The sequence below is a fragment of the Ctenopharyngodon idella genome, chromosome 17 (assembly GCF_019924925.1).
Source record: "Ctenopharyngodon idella isolate HZGC_01 chromosome 17, HZGC01, whole genome shotgun sequence".
Taxonomy (NCBI): Eukaryota; Metazoa; Chordata; class Actinopteri; order Cypriniformes; family Xenocyprididae; genus Ctenopharyngodon; species Ctenopharyngodon idella.
The window spans coordinates 6,592,961-6,610,823 of NC_067236.1; the positions used below are offsets into that span (position 1 = coordinate 6,592,961).

The 17,863-nt window shown below is 35.8% G+C and overlaps 2 protein-coding genes across 7 annotated transcripts in view; both read right to left on the reverse strand.

Moving 5' to 3' along the window:
* Window positions 1-11,200, reverse strand: part of birc6 (baculoviral IAP repeat containing 6) — a 100,121-nt gene extending 88,921 nt beyond the window's left edge. For all 6 annotated transcript variants that reach the window (XM_051866868.1, XM_051866866.1, XM_051866865.1 and 3 more), the window contains exons 1-3: window positions 10,771-11,200; window positions 6,799-6,980; window positions 610-747 (exon numbers count right to left, since the gene is read on the reverse strand). In XM_051866868.1, coding sequence (XP_051722828.1) covers window positions 610-747; window positions 6,799-6,980; window positions 10,771-10,972 — 522 coding nt within the window. In that variant the 5' untranslated portion in view covers window positions 10,973-11,200. The remainder of the gene's footprint in view (window positions 1-609; window positions 748-6,798; window positions 6,981-10,770) is intronic.
* A 533-nt stretch (window positions 11,201-11,733) lies between these two features.
* On the reverse strand, window positions 11,734-17,000 carry yipf4 (Yip1 domain family, member 4). The gene is made up of 6 exons (XM_051868672.1): window positions 16,733-17,000; window positions 16,331-16,484; window positions 16,067-16,238; window positions 12,934-13,011; window positions 12,735-12,848; window positions 11,734-12,635 (listed from the first exon to the last, which is right to left on the reverse strand). The coding sequence occupies exons 1-6, from the start codon at window positions 16,788-16,790 to the stop codon at window positions 12,498-12,500; spliced, it is 714 nt and encodes a 237-aa protein (XP_051724632.1). The 5' UTR covers window positions 16,791-17,000; the 3' UTR covers window positions 11,734-12,497.
* Between the last annotated feature and the right edge of the window lie 863 nt (window positions 17,001-17,863).

Here is a 17,863-nt window from a genome sequence, read left to right on the forward strand (position 1 = left end):
ATCCCAGCACTGCACAATAATGAATAGATGAGCAATACTACAACGTGTGTGAGAGAACCAGGAAGCACGGACAAATCAGATATGTTGTAAATAGAGAATAAAGTCACAATTGCGAGAAATTAAGCAAAAATTGTAAGACAGAAATTTGTAATTTTAAGATAATCAATTACGAAAAAAAAAAAAAAAAAAAAAAAAAAAAAAAAATCGCCATTATTAAATATGAAGTCCCAATTGTGTCAATTCAGAGAAATAAATTTGCAACAGGAGCTATAAAGTCATACTTAGGAGAATTAAAGTCACAATGATCAGATTATATAATTAAGAAAATTAAGTTGCAATTGTTACTATAGAGTCAGAATTGTGAGCTACATAGTCATAATTATGAGAAGTAAAGTTAAAATTGTGAACCACAGTGTCACAGTTCAGATACATAAATTAAAAGAAATAAAAAGGCAATTGTGAGATACAAATTACTTCACAACTAGGCAGAAATGGGCTTGACCTATTGTGGGCTAGGTTGATATTTCATTAGGCTGTTTATATTTCTACACTGAACTTCTTTTTAACAACTCTGTGGTTACGAAACCATTATAATGATTAATGACTCACCTTTGCCACTTTGTGATTGGCCGCCGTCTCATGTGAGGTATTCTCCAGGCCTTCTTTAAGCTGGGTGAGAAAGAGATCATAGCCCTCTGTGTTGGAAACATCCACCTTCTCCATACACGCGTACAACATCTGCTGGGCCTGCAGGGGAACAAGAGAATATAGGCATTCATAAAGAATTGGGAATTTTGTAGGAAAGGAGTTGAACATGACAATCCATCACACTCAAAGCAACTGCACCGTGATTAGGGATGTGCGTAACGACTAATTTCATAAACGTTTAAACTGAAACTTTGCAATTGACTAGTCGACTAGTCTAAACCTCTAAACCCCTTAATTTTAAAATGCAATATTAACATGAGAGTAATTTAAACTTATCCTCTGTAAAAATATAAAGCAAAACATTAAATGTGCAAAAATAAATAAATAAAATAAATAAATATGTAAATGACTAATATTTCCAAGTCGACTAACAGCAGCAGTATTGTTTAATCGACTAGTCAAATAGTCTCGCACATCCCTAACTGTGATGGATGGCCTCATCGTGTCTGTATTTCCTCATGTGGATATCAAATGACAGTGTTGAGGTGTTATGCCATTAGACTCCTTCAGATTATTAAGGGATATTGATCTCAAAGGACCGATAGCACAGGAATGATGCTGCTTTTTACTGCAGGAAACATATTACAGAAAAATACTAGAGAATGTTTTTTTTTTTTTTTTTTTTTTTTTTTAAGAGAGAAACTACTTCTATTCAGCAAGAATGCATTAAATTGATCAAAAGTGACAGTAAAGACAGTAAAGTGACATTTATAATGTTACAAAAGATTTATATTTCAAATGAATTCTGTTCGTTTGAACATTTAATTCAAAGAATCCAGAAAAAAAGTATTACTTTCCACAAAAATTTTAAGCAGCACAAATGTTTTAAACTGTGATAAGAAATGTTTCTTGAGCACCAAATCAGCATATTAAAATGATTTCTAAAGGATCATGTGACACTGAAGACTGGAGTAATGATGCTGAAAATTCAGTTATTTTAAATTGTAATATTTCACAATATCACTGTTTTACTGTATTTTTGATCAAATAAACACAGCCTTGTTGAATATATTCATCAATTTTGAATGGTAGAGTACTTTTTAGACTCTATATTAAGCCTAATGGGTTACTCTTGATTAATCTAAATACACACAAAATCAGTCTCTCTTTCATTTTGTACTAATATGTTATCTGAAAAGTCCACACGGTCAACACTGATAGTTGTGAAGTCGAGCACATCATGACATGTCACTTCATATTTCACTCCATAAAGTTCAAAGCACTGGGGAACATTGTCATGAATCGCCCTAATACGTGCATCTTTTAATGAGAGCTCAGAGGGAAATCCATGCTGTACATTACTCACAACCTCTGAATAACAATAAGCACATCACAGGGACGTACAGCTGACATTTCAAACAATACTGTATCTGTTGGTTCCACCTAGAGATCTCCAACTATTTATGCTATTTGCGTGTGAAATAAAAATGGCATGACGGCAATGTAATTTTAGATGACTACAGAAGTACAACACCGCCACAGAGCTTTGAAAAACTGAACATGAAGGCAAGCCTCATTTATTAGTCTTGTATGATAAGATGTTCCATCTCAACCACTTTACCATGTCAATACCAAAATCAATACCATAAAAACAATAAGCAAATCATGATTAACAGTCATTCAAAAAAAAAAAAAAACTAGACAGTTTTGCTTTCAGTGCTTCAGTGATGACTCACATTTCACTGTATACTTTTATGAATGGCCTTTCTGAACAGCAATAAGTTGAGTCACATGACTCAACTCACTTCAGTCTGAGACTAGGGAACTCATTAAGTTAACTCATGTGACCTAGCAAAACAGATTTGCCTCCTTTGAGGAACAGCTCACAGCCTGCAGAAGTTTGTTTTAACATCAATAGCCTCTATTGTGTACGTAAAAATATCATCAGACAAACGCACATGTAGGGTTGTCAAAAGTACCCACTTTGGTACCAAGTCCGTACTGAAATTTTACAAACGTGACGATACCAGTTACATGTCTTACATAGACATCATTGACACTCTTCACCGAGTGGTTACACAGATATACACTGCTTTCAAACGCTCCTATGTGTCTCTGTGTGTGAAGAGCTTCAACGATGTCTAACATGTTTTTGAAGCGTTGATCATCGTAGCCAATCACAGACATATCTGATGAGCGCATGAACACAATAGCCAATCAGAGGTGTTTAAAAATCCGCTCGGATATCGGAAATGCAGGTATCGTCACATTTTTAAAATTTCAGTACCAACTTGGTACCGAAGTCGGTACTTCTGACAACACTACACACATGTAGATTTCAAGCATCAGAAGATACTAGGGCTGAACGATTAAGCGTTTTTTTTTTTTTTATTTACTAGCTTTTCCCCGGTTTCACAGACAAGGCTTAATCCTATTCGCAGACTAAAATAAATGTTTGAGCTGTCTAACTGAAAGCAACTTGCACTGACATGTCTTAAAATATATCAGTGCCATTGTTTTGTGTCAAGATGCACACCGTTAATGTTTTTTTTCTAAGGCACGTTTATAAAGCTACTTAGATGTCCTAATTAAACTAAGGCCTAATCCTGGCTTAATCTAAGCCCTGTCTTATATTAGTTTATTTAAAATCATCAACATGCAATTGTTTTAATTACATTTTTAATGTGTAATTATTAGTATAATTACAAATGTAATTACATAATAAAAAAAGTTTTATTAATAAGACTAATCAATAAGAAAAAAAGATCAAGAATCATTTTGTTCAGATTGTGACTCCCCGAATCGGAATCAAATCATGAAGTGCCTAAAGATTCCCACACCTACAATGATTTATTGCTTGTCTTTGTTGAATAATACAGAAGATAAAGAGCTTAAAAAAATAATCGCATATTAAATTGCAATCTTGGTAAAAATAACCACAATTAAGATTATTTTCCAAAATCGTTCAGCCCTAAATGATACTTACAGTATGTCACTGCCACATGTTTATTTCTAGTATTTCAGTGTCACATGATCCTTCAGAAAACATTCTAATATGCTGATTTGCTGCTCAAGTAACATTTATTCTTATTATCAGTGTTGAAAACAGTTGTGCTGCTTAATATTTTTTTTTTTTTTTTTTTTTTTTTGTGGAAACCATTATAAAAAAAAAACAAATCAGGATTCTTTGATGAATGGAAAGTTCAAAAGAACAGCATTTATTGAAATAGAAATCTGTTGTAACACTATTTCTTTACTGTCACTGATCACAAAGTGGCATTATTCAATTTAATGCATTCTTAGTAAATAAAACTATTAATTTATTTAAAAGAAAAATCTTACTAACCCTAAACTTTTGAAAAGTAGTGTTTATTTAATAATAAAATTAAATATTTTATCTTTATTTATTTTACACAATGTTCAATAAAAATACATTTATCCACTGATCAGGCTGTTAATCTCCACAAACAATGCTGATTTGTCCTATTAATAATTAAATGCTAAAGAACTAATGTGTGGACATGTGATATTATCTAGAAATAAGACTAAACAAATATGTTGGACAGAAGTGGTACACACACCTGAGCCAAATTAATGATGCAATTCGTAGGAAACACTTCAGCATATCAACAGTCAAAAATGAACTAAAGAGCAAGCACTGTACATTACGATATTTCAAACACAAACCATATCTAAAAACGCATGACAAATCACCCATTAAGCCAAGACCAAGTCTCAGAATCCACAGCTTTATCCAATTTAACAAATCAAAGGATAAATCAAGCATGCCTGACATGACCCTTGTTTCCATTACATCATGTGGTGCATACTCTGACAAAAATCAACCCCCGAATGAAATTAAGGAATTCATTTCATTTTAACTGTAAAAACAACACTATATTTTAGTCTCAGACTATCTCAGGTTAGTGTGCCCGTCAGTGTACAAGATCCATTGGTTCTCACACATTAGCGTATGTGGCCAGGGAGTGGTGAGAGCTGGGAGTTTTGTTTTCAGAGTGTCTTAGGACACAATAGACCAGTCTGTCTACATAGCACTCTTTGTCAGACTGGTTATGCGATCGCTAGATCAAAAAAGAGCACTCAAACAACTGCAATTTTGCAGAGTTGTAACATAAACCGCATACTAAGGAAGTGCATGATAATTTCTGTCATGCAGTGAATGATGAGACAGAAACTTGTGTTATACTCTATACTACATCACACTGACCTCACCACAAGACTGACAGATGACCTGTGCTAATATGTTGTTCAAAGACAGTCATGAAAAATATTAAGATCTTATGACTTAAATATTGTGTGTTATGTGTTAGTCGAATGCGTTTATACCGAACGGACCAGGCCTTCATGGTTTGAAATGTTTATCATAGAGTGAAAGTTTATCATTTGCACGCATTTTAGGTCCTGTCAGTTTAAACATTGAAGCGATTTTAAATCAAAGCACAAGAACACACAAAAGATCTGAATTCGGACCTTGCGTGTTGTTTTCATGAACATTGAATTCCGCTCTCTTTCATGTCTATTTGCATCTATTTGAACACATACATGCAAAATTGGCAAAATGCCAGTCTCGGTGAGTATCCTTGCAAACACAGTCGCTTATGTCTTAGGTGAACGTAAACAACTAAAACAGGTGTGTATCAGTATATTGGATCCGTGCATTTGGTCTTAAAGTGACAGTAGCCTAATAAACCTGCTGCTATCTGTGTCATTATTAATTTTAATCAAACAACAAAAGACTAAGAGTAAACCACTTTTGTAGAATTAAGCCTGGTTTATACTCGCCGTGTCCAGCAAGTGCGAAGGTGCGCGCTGCAAAAATGACGTCAGTTGTGCATGTTGAGTGCGCGAGACCCCATTTTGTGTGGAGGTGTGCACGGCATTTTTTTTTTTTTAACTTTCCATGTGGCTCCGCTTCCGAAGATGCATGGCTTGCTTCGGACGATTCTGGCTGAGCAGGTACGTCTGTACCATCATCTTACCAGCACCCAGTTTGTGCTTGTCTAAATTAATTGCTTACATTTACAAAATGAGCCTAAAACAGCAGAAATAAGCCTTTTTAAATGAAAATAAATCTCCATGTTTAACTGAAAATGTTAATGAAATTGTTGTTTAATTTAGTTTTATATATATGTTCTCATATCCATATATTTGGTTCTAATATAACAAGTAATAATCTCAAGGTTTACTTTACACAATTTTTTGGATCTTTTGTACTAGTGTGGGTTTGGTGAAGTATAATAAAAACAAACATGGTCACATGTGTACCATACTTCTTACCACCTCTTCCTGATGGTTTAGGAGGACAATTACTCTGAGTTGCCTCCCTGACATTTCAAAGAATTCAATGTCAAGCAATGTAAACACCTAGTCCATTTGGAGAGGTGTGCGTGAAGTCAGCAGAGGCTCACGGTAAGGAGCCAGGCGAAAGTAAAAACAAGGCTTTGATAAAGATTAATTATATTTAATTTATACAGTGAAGATTATGTAGTGTTATTTTATATTTGATTATTCAATTTCTGCACCTGAATGCTGTAAAAAAAAATAAAAGCACAATTCTACGGAATTTATCTATGCTTGTAATTTATTATTACCTATGCAGATGCACACCCCTACAAAATCACACCAAACATTCTAGAATGATTAATTCTTTCCAAATAGATCTATTCAAGTCATCTGGTGAAACTGTTTTCATTATCTCAAAATATATCGCAGAAGAACAAAATATCGTAATGTCAGTTTTTCCAATATCGTGCAGCCCTGGCTGTAAGACAAACAGGCAAATAACTTGCCATCTGTGGTGACAGACTTGCAAATTACACTTTTAGCAATATTTCAGCAATATTTCACATTTTAGATATGCATACTTTGATTTCTTTGAAAAGGATCACTGATTTTACAATCTTTTTTCCTATCAAAGACAATTTGTACCTTGAAGAAACTGATTCCATGCAGTTTAAAATGTAGGATGCATCATTGTTTAGGCTTGAATTGAGATGGTCACTATTTACTGATAGCTGTCAAGTAATACATAGCAAATGCAAAGACAAAGCCCATTATTATATTTATTATAACATTATTATGTTATATACAATCAATCAATCAATATATACAGTATGCTGGGTTTCTTACCTCAGTAACAGGCAGCTCCAGCTGCACCAGGTCTTCTGGCTTGGACACAGGGGCCTGGAGAGCCGTGTCCAAAAGAAGAATCCCATTCAAGTCCTTCCTGCAGCCGACAGCGTAATCGTCCACAAACAACACCTTATCCACAGCTGGGAAGTACTGACACCTCACTCGGCCCCCGGGTTTTGCTGTCACAAAACACACAGAGAAGGAGAGAGGATGACATTATACCTATTATAACATACATATAAAAAATTTAAACAATTATAATCTGTTTATAATCTGAATAGTAGCACAGACGGAAAAAAGTCACATGTAACCACGTCAATCGGAATGAATTGGCCAAATCTGATTGAAATTTCATTCGGATTGTAATTTCTAATCCATTCAATAGAACATATAAACACTTGATCGGATTGAAAAAAACAAACTGGGAAACAACTGAAAAGTTGTGTGCATGTGCAATGATGTAGAAATGGCGTAATGGCTTATTAAGCACATAAAGAGCTGTTGTTGTTGTTGAATAGGCCCGGTTTCACAAACAGGGCTTAGATTAAGCCAGGATTAGACCTTAGTTCAATTAGGACATTTAAGTATTTTTTTTTTTTTAAACGTGCCCTAGAAAAAACATTACTGGTGTGCATCTTGAGACAAAACAATGGTACACTAACATATTTTAAGATATGTCAGTGCAAGCTGCTTTCAGTTAAAACAGCTCAACGCATTTTAGTCTGGGACTAGACCTAAGCCTTGTCTGTGAAACTGGGGGATAGTGTCATAAATGGTTGTCATGTCATAAAATTCTCCTTCTACACATCATCTGTGAAGTGGTGCAAGGCAGCCTTTGCTTCGGACTCATCCACAGACGCCTTGTTTTGGGCCTTTTTACTGCTTCATAAATATAAGCAGCATGGCACTAAAACTTCATGTGCCTGTCGTCTCCTAATTAGGACCCAAAAATAAATAAATAAATATTAAGTCTGCATTTTAAGACAAAGAAAAGGAGGATGGTTAGTAGTAGAGCTGCCTGTCACGATTCCTTAATTAAATTTAAGTACTCTATTTATATTTAAAAAAAAAAAAAAAAAAAAAAAAAAAAGACTGCAATTTGCTTGTGTTGATTAACTGGCAGAATACTGAAAGCGGCGCATTCCATTGATGAGAATCCATGCAACGTGCATTCTCAACATGCGCCATTATATGGTTATTGTTCGCTGAGGTCTACTTTTATTACCACAAAAAAATAATCCAAAAATAATTGACCAATTACTTGATTATTATATTAAAAAAAAAAAATCTTACTGACCTCAAACTTTTTAACAGTAGGGTACATTTGAAAAACTTGTTTCTTACAAAACAAATGATGAATGAATACAAGCGTATGCAGAATGCAAATACTAAACTTGTTCTGGTAAAGGAGGAAACAAAAGTAACAGCCATCCCCCGAATCTGCTCCCAAGTGGCTGTGTTACACACTCAGGAGAGAAAAAAGGGAAAACCTCTCCAATCAATATTATCCATAAAGCATGAGTCAACTGTTCTGTGCTAGCAACTCTCCGTATCAAGACTCCCTGCTAAATAACTCAATTGCAATTCCAAACAGACATGTTAGTATAGCGTGATATCTGCAAATCACCATCACAAGTCTCTAAATTTAGTCAAATCACTAGTGTAAGATCCTAATCTGTGTCTAAAGATACAGCCTTGTTGTTGTTGCACAGGTGATTTTCAGCAAAGAATCATAATGTGCTATGATACAGATCATTCCTTGCATATACAACTAGTATGAATAAACTAGTGCGTTTTAATTCAAGAAAGATGAGAGTCACTGAACAGCACATCTCCACTTCCTTAATTTCTATCGCTGCTTTCTGGGTACATAAATCAGTTAAACTCTGATGGTCAGTTGTCCTTTTTCAGATTAGTCCTAGACTAAATATCACATCCATAACCTTAAACATGCTTTAAATCTGGCCCTAAAGTTTTATCTGGGAATTGCCCTTAAAGCTACATTCACAAATGTTTACATGTGTTCATTAAAACACATTTGTCACTGCAAAGTCACCCATTTACGTCAAGGGCAGTTGTGGCCTAATGGTTAGCGAGTCGGAGTTGTAACCCAAAGGTCGTGGGTTTGAGTCTAAGTACCGGCAGAAAATGTCAAGAAGAGGTCTGTGAATTTCAGTAACAAGAGTTTTCAACTGTGTTACCTGATTTGCCCACGTCACAGTGAGGGTAGGATTTAGGGGTGAGGTCAGCGGAAGGGGACCATTTTCAATGCATGATTTATAAAACACCCACTAGTTTAAAAAAAACCCACAATTTAAAAAAAAAAAAAAAAAAAAAAACTGTTCTGTACCGCAGAGACCCCATACTCAGAAATGTAGGTGGGGGGAGTGAATTAATAGCGCTCTCTTCCACTCTCATTACCCACAATTGAGGTTTCATTACTCAGAACTTGAGCAAGGTACCGAACCCCCAATCGCTCCCCGGGCGCCACAGCAAAAATGGCTGCCCATTGCTCCCGGTGTGCGTTCAATACTCACTGCTGTGTGTGTGTGCACTTGGATGGGTGAGATGCAGAGCACAAATTGCAAGTATGGGACACCATACTTGGCTACTTGTCACATCACTTTCACTTTCATTTAGTTTCCAGTTGTCCTTTTTTTAAAGTATTACAATCTCATATTTAACGAGCCGGACATTTCATAAAAATAATGAAACAATTAAAATTATATACATTAAATAAACATTCAATTAATTATGTATTCATATCTTTACACAATTTGAGCATTTAACACACACTATACATAAATATATAAGTAAAAAATAAAAAATAAAAACACAAACAGACTGACAAGTCCATATTAGAGGAATAACAACAACTACACTGGCACTCATTCTTACACTTAAAATGACATGTTTAACAACAAACCGGCACAGAAAGCACTCGAACCTTCCCAAACCACACATACGCTCATAAAATTAGTCAAGATAAATATAAATATTCATGTTGTCCACAGTTTTACAGTCAGCTGTCACCTGTCATGATTGACAAACGTGAGCAGTGTTACTGATCCGTAGCAAGCAGGCTAGGCTACCGCTAGGCTAACGTTAGCATGATTAGCTAAACCGCTGACAGCTAATTTAGAGCCAAAATCAATAAACTGTTTACTTTAACAGTCGAAACCTATTATAATACGCACTATAAACCACTGACATATATTAAGATTTTGGTTGGATTTCAGTGACACCAAGTTCGACAAATACCTATTCGAGCTGATATTTGCTAATGTTTAGATTAGCTTCAGTACCGCTTTACCCCAAGATAACATCAGCTTTTAGTTCATGTCTTTTTAGTTTTATTCGACTATTAAAGACAAGAAGTGGTGCGTAGTGTAAATAAACACTACTGATATGTACATAAACGGTGTGTTCGTGAATAACGTGGCAATGTTTACAGTGATCCGGCAGCACAACAGATCCGGGAGGCCCTAGTGAGGATCATCAGGAGGCCCAAAGACTGAGGAATCACTGACACAACAACCGTATCAAGAGCGAGCGATTTTTCTCACAAAAGCTTCTGTATTATCACATAGACCTATCAGGAGTGAGGGACCATCCATTGGGGGCCGGAATAGTAACATTGCTCAATCAGGAGGCCCTGGAGTAAATGATCATTCTCACACAGTCCTTCATCGCACAAACCTTCCCATCAACAAGCCCCAAAAGGGACAGAACATATTGACACAGTCCTCCATCGGGAATCCAAATAGACAGGAGTCATTCCCACAACACTGCACCATCAGAAAATTAAACTCTCTATGAGGGTCATTTTGACACTCTCCACCTCCATCACGAAGAAAGGATCTCCCGTACACCTCCTCTATGAGGAGGTCCAGCCCAGGATTCAGTTATGTGATAAGATCCAGGTCGGCCTGGATAAATCTATCAGAACCTGTCCGAACCAAAACTCACCGTGCAGTGCGGAGGCCTGCAAAATAGCCCCGGAGGTGCCGTCAATGACTTTGATGCTGCCCCGGCTGGTGACGGCCAGAATGGCGTTAAGGGCCGGGTGGTAGGATAGACTCCGCAGGCCCTCCTCATCGCAGCGCAGGCAGCCGTCCCTCAGCACGACCCAGTCCGGCGAGCCTGGCGAGGCCGCCGCCGCCGCCGCCATCTTCCTACTATCTTCCCTTCCTGCCTTCCCTCCTCTTTCAGTAGCTCCTCCGTGGACGCGACTCGACGAGAAAACGTTAAAGCTGAATCCCCAAGTACCGCTGCGTTTCCACTGCGGGCTCTAAACCTCCTCCTGATACCGCAGGAGCAGCGATTCACCATCAGCGGAGCGGAAACCAGCGGCCCCTTCTGCTCACACACTCAGCAGGGAAACGGAACTGGCGTAGTCACTGTGTGATCGCCCGCCGAACCTCAAGGGGCGCTGTGACTAGATGGATGGATGGATGGGGAAAAGACAGATAAATCATCTACGGACAATGCTTTATCTTCTAAAACCTATTTGATAAAATGTTTTTAGTAACTACACTCACCATAATGCTTTGTTTGGGCAAGAAAGTCTGGTCAGCAAAGCTCCAACTGCTGCACTGTAGTTGTTGTTTTTTAAATATATATATATATATAACCAGGATTAGGCCTTAGTTCAATTAGGACATTTAAATAGCTTTTATAAACATGCCTTAGAAAAAAAATTATGATATGCCAGTGCAAGTTGTTTGCAAGTAGTCTGGGACTAGGCTTAAGCCTTGTCTGAGAAACTGGGGGTGAAAAGACAACACTCTTGTGTCCTTGAGATATTGTACACAATCATTTCTGGTTAAAGCATTTACTGTTACAACCAGTAAGCAAACATTTTAATGAATATTAAATTAACCAATAAATCATGCGATTAAGAAATTATTCCCAGACATTAAAGAGATTCAATCAGTGTCAATCATTTTAATTTGATTCATGATTTATGAATATTATAACAATTTTAATTGTTTCAGCTAAACTAATATGGTAACATATGTCTGCAGTGTACACATCACCAAGTAAAAATTTTTTTTCAATTGCATGTTCTACAAATAAAAATTTCTTTTCTTTTTGAATACATTTACATAAATAAAATACACCACAGCCATATAAAACAACCAATTCAAGGCACCCATACTTAGCAGACATATTTAATCCAAGCTATATTGCCTGCATACTCTCTTTTTCCATTTTGGAGTTCATAAATTAAAAATGAAAACTGATAAGATGAAGAATTCTTGGAATGTATTTGGAAAGCCCACAAAAGAAAGTTTTCACCATTACATGTGGTGACAAATTCTGTTACGTGACTATCATGCTTACCATAGTCTTTTACAATATAAAGTTCTCATTTTTATTTTCCTTTTGAGGTTTGTAATTATGTAAAAACCAGGGCTCCAGATTTCGGCGGCAGAGGGATCTCTGCAAACAGGGCTTTCACAGTAAAAGATGCAGCTTTTTATTGTGTACAACAATAATGGAAGCAGTTAAATACACTACACGTCTGTACACCTCAATCCCCGAAAGCATATAGGATTATAAACAGGGTAAAAGAAAATAAAAAAGAAAGAAAATGCAAACTCCTCTGTCTTCATGGAATATCTCTGCTGTGTACCTCTCCACAGTGCTTTGTAAATGTCCAAGCAACGAGCCAATCAAATCCTGTGGCCAATTCAGACTCCAGTATACAGAGACAGGAAGTAAATGTACAAAAGGAAGATGGGATATATGAGAAGGGGTTTCTTCGTTTTGAACTCATCACCGACAAGTAAAGAGGCAGCACTGTATGCAGCCCAGAATACTCCAAAAAGCTAGAAAAGAAAAAGAAAAAAAAAATCAATCATCCATATTTTTGAATTCAAGAGAAACTATTTTCATACTATTCAACATTATATACATTTAATTCTCACCTTTATGAGTGTAGAGACAACTTCAAAGCCCCCAATGACCAGAAGAAGTGGAGCTATTACAATGAGCGGGAGCAAAGAATAGCCAATAACTCCAAGAACTTGCCCATAAGACACCTATTAAAAACATTTAAAAAGAGTGGGCATCCCTTTCAATTCATAAAAATCATATGCTATCTGACACTTCACAAGATATAAATACCTCTCCACCCAGCACTCTTGCAAGAAGGAAAATCGTCAGTGATCCAAATATCCAGATCGTAATAATCCAGGAAACAACCTGATTGGTCAAAACAGGATATATGACATATAAAAGAATAATGCAAATTTGGGGTATTTCTGCTTTTGACTAATTAAATCATGCAAGTGACAAGGTCATATTGAAATGATTATAAAATGTAATTAATCTCTATGATCTTCATGCCCTCTTTAAAATTACTTTAGTATGCAGTTATTTACATAATAAACTATTTTCTTAAGAATGACCAAATTAATACTTAATTATCAATACTTTTAGGGCTGTCAATCAATAGACACTTTCAATAAATTAATCACATATTCCCCCGGTTTCACAGACGAGGCTAGTCCCAGACTTAAATGCATGTTTGAGTTGTTTTAACTGAAAGCAACTTGTACTGACATATCTTAAAATATACCAGTGCCATTGTTTTGTCTCAATATTCATGCCAGTAATGTGTTTTTTTTCCCCCTAAGCCATGTTTATAAAAGCTACTTAAATCTCCTAATTGAACTAAAGTCTAATCCTGGCTTAATCTAAGCCCTGTCTGTGAAACCAGGCCTTAGAGTAATATGAAAATAATTCAAAGACACTGCTTTATTATGGCAGAATTAATATTTAGAAATATTTTAAACATTAAAAATATTTTATGAAAAGACATAAGAAGTGGTGTTAAAAGTCCAAATATTGTTCATTTTATTTCCATGTTACTAAAGATAAAACTTGTCACTACACTACAGTCTACAGCAATCCATTTTGCATTTTGATTGTAGGTCTATGTACACATGCATCATGACTATATACATACATATCACACCCATGGTCAAGACACAAAGACTGGACTCATGTCCCATCTAAGGGGCATAGTTAGCGGGTGGGTGTAGGTGAAATTCGTGGTGGGTTGGGGCGGGAGGGAGGTAACCCTAACCCTATACTGTACAGTTTTATTTAATTTGGCATGAGTGGTCATGCATGAATCAAATCAGCATGCACCAAAAGTGTCTCAAGATTTGCACGCAACACTCTAATTGTGACACCGATGATAAAATGTGCAACCCATTTGAATTCTATAGAATATGTACTACCATAAAACACCATGTAGAAAGTCAATCATCTAAAATAGCCACACAATCTAAAAAGACTGATGAGGAAAAGAATGTGCAACACTGACATGCACTGACATTTTTAAACCACTCATGAACACCCTTAGAAAAAGTTATTACATTTTATTGTATTAACATGTTGTAGTTACTATACTGTAGTTTTCTGTGTAACTTCTGTTCTAATGATGATTGATATTTGGAAAAACTTGGGTTTCTGGTATCCAGAAAGACTGCATAAATCATTAAAAGTCTGATGAGTTGACAACAATAGGGTACAACAGAGCTAAAGGTGCACAGGGGTAAAAAGGCACATTTGACTTTCTCTTTTAAACCATTTGATGGCACAAAAATTCACCTCAGCGCTTTTCTTAAAGGAATAGTTCACACAAAAATGAAAATTCTGTCATCACTTACTCACCCTCAAGTTGTTCTAAACCTGTATAAATTTCTTTCTTTTGCTAAAGACAAAAGATAATATTTTGAAAAATGTTGGTAACCAAACAGTTAATGGACCCCATTGACTTCCATAGTATTTTTTTCCCCAATGGGGCCCATTAACTGTTTGGTTACCCACATTCTTCAAAATATCTTCTTTTGTGTTCAGCAGAAGAAAGAAATTCATACTGGTTTAGAACAACTTGAGGGTGAGTAATTGATGACAGAATATTCATTTTTGGGTGAGCTAACCCGTTTAACAACCGCTTTTGATGATGCACAATTGCACATGGAAATTTGGCTGATTCTTGAGGGGATTGCAGACAGCAACAAGTTGATTCTGCACTAATTTGACCTAACATTTGATGTTTTTTTAAAATGTTGTAGATTTATGTAGCAAATGAGAATCAATAAATTCATTGTCTATATTTTGAAAACAAAGGTCTTGTTAATGATTTTCAGTTTTGTTCAAGGTAATTACAGCAACAGTTTTTCAATAATGGAAGAATATGTAAAAATATGGTACTTGCGGTAAAAAGCACCCCTGCTGTTGTGGCTAAGGAACAATAATTAACATGTTAACAAATAGCTGGCTGATTTTTGACATTCTGACATTTGTTGACATGACATGGTTAGATTTAGATATGAAATATCATACATCATCTTGGGTGTACACCTTAGAAATAAACCATATATTAAAAATATGATATTAATCATATCATATAATAAAACATATTTATTTGTTACTACTGTAAAGTAGTAACCTTCTTCACTGCTTTCAGAATCTATTTTTAATTTAATTATATTGATATTTTAATTTAATTATATTAATTATTTTGTTTGTGTATTTTTAAAATGAACATTTTAATGACATTTATTGAACAAAACTGAATTCTTTTATTTGTCAAAATAATATGAAAATAGTACAAACTTTGCTAAAATCATTGTTTTGAACAAGTATTAACTTAGACATTATTAAAATCATATTATTTTAGCTAAAGTATCTGTATCAATACTTTGTACCTTTTGCCCCTGCTGGTCAGCCTTTTACACCGTGTGGCCCACCTTGCCACCTCATACATTTATAAGATTTTTAAACAAGCAAACCACTTTTATGATTTATTTTCACACAAAATCTGTTGCTCCATCAATGTTCAATAAAAACATATATATTTATGCAATAATACTCTATAGGACATCGGGAGTAGTGAAAATAAGCATTTTCAAAACAACTAAATGTTAAGTTAAGTTAGACGTCCCATGGCACTTTGAAGTAGAAAATTCTGTCAAACTGAAGAGATTTCATACGCTTAATATAAAATATATGAATCCCAAGCAAAACATGAATTATGTTAATTATTAACTAATTACAGTAATCAACTTTGCATGGGTTATAAGCTACCAAATATAATTTATATATATATATATATATATATATATATATATATATATATATATATATATATATATATACAAAACAAAGAATAAAAGAAATCTCAGGATGCTTCACACTTCAACAACCCCCCAATGTTCAAACTAAATCTACACCCTTGACTCACCCTGAACTGTCCATATATGGAGATCATGGAGAAGAGCAGGACGACGGCCAGCGGGCCCCAGAAGTCAGGATTGTCCCTCACCACCTGTCTGTTAAAACCCAGTGAGGGCATGGGCATCAACACACACCTGATCTTATAGTAGATGTCCTTTAAGTCAATGTCCAACTCCTCCCTGCACAAACAGAGAAAACCAATTAATACAACCAGCAACTCTAAAAACAATTGTGACATCAAGCATCAGAAAATCGAGTCCTAAAAACTCACAGGAGCGGTTTAGTGTCCTCTGAATCTTCTTCCTCTACTTCCAGCAACCATCCATAACCCCTCTGCCTCAGGAAAGTGGTGGCGTAGGTGTCCCTGGTGGCATCAGGGCCCATATTTAGTGTGATATCAGGTGCATCGATGGTGCCGCTGAGCTCTGGTGGATAAGAGGTTGTTTTAGATTAATACAGCTAACTATTGCATCCCCACTCAGCCAACAAAACAACACCCATATCATGACGCATTAAGAAGCTTGATCATAAACATACTGGGGAATATATGTGCTGATGTATGTGTACATCATAAACACAACACACAAATACAACCAACAGCATTTCAACACTAATCAGATTCACATATCAAAGCACAGATGTATGGATGCTTTGGGGCCTGTCACTACTGTACCTTCAGCGTCCGTCGAGGAGACGAAGGTAAAATCTCCGTTGGTGGGAGAGAACTGCATGGCTGACAGCGATAGCTCGGGCTTTACTCACAATCACACACACACCGCCGCCGATCGCGCACATTCACACCATTGCCACGTTTAACGATTCCTACCGATCAGCTTTCGGACTACACGGCTGACTCAAAACAGTCACGGAGGAAGCAGGAAGTTCAGAAAAAGCACAGGCGACACGTCAAATCCTGGAGCAGAGCGGAACGGGAGTCACGCGCTCCACCCAGCGCCAGAAACGAGCACGGACACCAACAACAAACATACAGAGCACAGAGACAGCACCACCCCGTGACTCTTTTGCAAAATTAGAATTACATATAGACCTATGACATAACAGTGCACCTTGAGACATATGCCTCCCAGTCTCACATATCAGGTGGACGGAACTTTATAAAGTTATATTTGTACCTATAATTTTTTGTTGTAAAAAAAAAAAAAAAAAAAAAAACTATTACGTTTTTTTTATTATATTAAATATAATTGCATGTTATTACACTGCTATCGTACACTATAATTGAGGAGTTGTGAAATTGTAATGGCAATTTGTTTTTGACAGAATGTTCAATTTTGTTTTCATTGGTTAAAGCTTTAAGGATAGTCCCGTCCCCCCAAATGAAAATTCTGTCATCATTTACTCACCGTTAAGTTATTCGAAATCTATATGAATTTCTTTCTTCTGCTGAACACAATTAAAGATATTTTGAAGAATTTGGGTAACCAAATAGTTGATGGGCTCCATTGACTTCCATACTATGGAAAAAAATACTATGGAAGTCAATGGAGCCCATCAAATGTTTAGATGTTTGGTTGACAGAATATTATTTTTTGGGTGAATTATCCCCGTTAAAAATAATCAGTATGGAACTCAAGTATGGAAGAGTAACTTGCATATGAAGACAAAACAAATATACATATATACACATAATATAAGTATAATATAATATAGTATAAAAAAACAATAAAAACATTAATTTATTGAATTTTTATGCCTACTTTTTTTTTTTTTTTTGGCAAATTCCAAGCTGACTTATTTTGCAATCATTTTAATGTAATGACCTATCGATAATATTGCCAAATAT

Coding starts and splice junctions, on each gene's coding strand:
- yipf4 (XM_051868672.1), bottom strand. CDS start 16,790: ATGCAGTTCTCTCCCACCAACGGAGATTTTACCTTCGTCTCCTCGACG. Junction 16,485..16,732: donor CTCCTCGACGGACGCTGAAG/GTACAGTAGTGA, acceptor CTTATCCACCAG/AGCTCAGCGGCACCATCGAT. Junction 12,636..12,734: donor TTGTCTCTACACTCATAAAG/GTGAGAATTAAA, acceptor TTTCTTTTCTAG/CTTTTTGGAGTATTCTGGGC.